Here is a 2,555-nt window from a genome sequence, read left to right on the forward strand (position 1 = left end):
AAAAAAATGATATCCAAATATTCATAAAAGTACATTAATGGCAACAGGTTAAGTGAGGTTAGCCTATCACGATATGACAGAGAGTTACCAACAATGAATTTAGTGGACCTGCGCTGAATCCTCTCTAGAGTGACAATGTCCTTTATGAACATAGGGCGCCACACAGGGGAACAGTAAGTGATCTGTGACCGGACAAGAGAGATGTAAAGGAGTCTTGTCTTAAGTACTCTTGAATAACAATAATACTAACACAATATCAGATTATTAAATATAATATAACACTTTAAACTATAGTCTATAAGTTCTGGTTGAGAAACAAAATGATGTCCACATTCTTTGGTGAGATACGATTTCTTCTTTCAGAAACTAGGACTCCTGCCTGGGAAAAAAGTCTTTCAGAAGGGACAGATGAACCTGGAATGCATAAATAACGTCTTGCTAGCACTTTTAACAATGGGAAACGACAGCTGTTTTCTTTCCACCATTCAAGAGGATCTTTATTTCTACTAATGACGGCTTCCTCGAAGTATCTCCTGACTTCTATAGTTGCCTCAACAGTAGAAGTTCGATGAATTTGTGACTCCTTAGCCTTTTGGTCAAATGAGTTCCAAATACTGTCAGTTGAGGCCTCTTCCATGTCAGGTGACCTAGAATCCTGATCAGTTGAGTTGATTGATGGTTCGGGAACAACCGTTTGTAACTCTTGTGTTATTCTGTTCATTGTGTGGCTAAGGGCTGTCTTGTCAGCGAAGGAAATTTTTTTAAAACGCGGATCAAGTAGAGTGCTAACTGCTGTGACATAGTGGGTCTCAATAGACGTAAACCTGTTATTCAGTTCTGAGTTCAGGGATCCAGCAAGTACTGAGGAAGGATTGGCTCTATAAAGTGAGCTACAGTGCTGTTGAAGAATTTTCGTTAAAGGAACTATCATTGAAATAGAAACATATGCTTGCCCTGATATGTTCTCTGTGGCTTCTAAAAATGGCTTTAATAGTTGCAGTGCTCTAGAAATTGTGTCCTTCTTGTCAGCTTTCAAGCAAAGATCATTTTGATTCACCAAACAGAGAGTCATTGTTATTGCTTCAAATTGCTCGTAAAAACGTTCAAGCATGATGTAAGTTGAATTCCAATGAGTGGAAACATCTTGTATCAACTTGTGCTCTGGGAGTGAAAGTTGGCGTTGGATCTCTCCTAGCTTCTCTGTTGATTTAACACTGCGATGAAAGTGTGAAACAACATTTTTACACTTTGTTTGTATTGCAAAAAGCTCAGGATCACTCTTGATTGAGTTCTGGACTACAAGATTTAGAGAGTGTGCAAAGCATGGTAGATGACGCCAACGAGTTGATGAAATAGCAGCCACCATGTTAGCAGCATAGTCAGTGACCACACATACTATTTTATCTTGTATGTTCCAGCTTTCAACAACTCGTTGTAACTCTATCGAAATATTGGCTGCTGTGTGATCCAAGCAGAAATGAAAGGTTTCCAAAAGGTATGACTTCAGCTCCCAGTCTCCATTTATTAGATGAGCTGTAACACAACAGTAGGATTTTGTTTGGCATGATGTCCATATGTCTGTGGTAAGAGCAACAGAAGTAGCAGTGTTCATCTCTTCCTCAATCTTTGCTTTCGTACTTTCATACTTCTTTGGTAGAATTTCTCTTGTTATTGTACGCCGACTAGGAACTTGATAACGATTGTCAAGCACAGTGACCAGTTTCTTAAAACCAGCATCTTCAACTACAGAGGTAGGTTGCATATCTTTGCAAATAAATTCAATAACTGCATCATCTATTTTCTTCTTTTTCATAGAGTCACTGGAATATGGATGGCTCTGAAGGAACATATCAGGTATTGTTTGAACTGGCGTGGATGATTCTGAACGTTTGGCCTTCTTTTGATTCTCATTTGCTTTCCTTTCCTCAAGACATTCCTGGTACTCTTTTTGATGTTTTGTCTGGAGATGTTTTAGTAAGTTGCTTGTATTCTTACAATATGTTAACTTGCTTTTGCAGATTAGGCAAGCAGCATTCTTGTCATCATCTACTTTATTGAAATATGTCCACACTGAACTTCTGGATCGTTTTGAAGTAGAAGAAGGAGAAGCCATAATGCTCGGGACTACGTTGACTAACAATAATTCTAACTTTCAAATTTTGTTTCTGTCTTTTTAAGTTTAAGTTCTGCTCCTTTTATACAAGCTAGAGAGAGGTGGGATTAGAGTACAATCCAACCAATCAACTGTCTGCATTCTTGTTCCTGACATCACTAACCTTTGACTGTTGTAGGCAGAGGTCTTTGCTGAGTCAGTTTGTGTTTGATGCAGGCAGGTATAGTGTTAAATAACAGCTGTAATGTGTCCAGACTAATTAATAACCACATTTGATTGCAAGCAGAGGTCTTTGCTAAGTTTGCTGCAGCAAGCAAATGCAATAGTAATGAATAATTAATATTAATAACTACTGATTTATTAACTATTATTAATATTAAAGGGTGTGGTTGGGTGTGGCTGAACTCGGAATCGTTTGAAACGATTCCCACTTCTCTTTCGA

At 38.2% G+C, this 2,555-nt stretch overlaps 1 protein-coding gene across 1 annotated transcript; it reads right to left on the reverse strand.

Moving 5' to 3' along the window:
- Positions 1-295: 295 nt before the first annotated feature.
- Positions 296-2,113, reverse strand: LOC100639379 (zinc finger BED domain-containing protein 1-like). The gene has a single exon (XM_003390538.1). The coding sequence runs from the start codon at positions 2,111-2,113 to the stop codon at positions 296-298; it is 1,818 nt and encodes a 605-aa protein (XP_003390586.1).
- Positions 2,114-2,555: the final 442 nt, after the last annotated feature.

This window comes from Amphimedon queenslandica, unplaced genomic scaffold (genome assembly GCF_000090795.2).
Source record: "Amphimedon queenslandica unplaced genomic scaffold, v1.1 AMPQUscaffold_12392, whole genome shotgun sequence".
In the NCBI taxonomy this organism is placed as follows: domain Eukaryota; kingdom Metazoa; phylum Porifera; class Demospongiae; order Haplosclerida; family Niphatidae; genus Amphimedon; species Amphimedon queenslandica.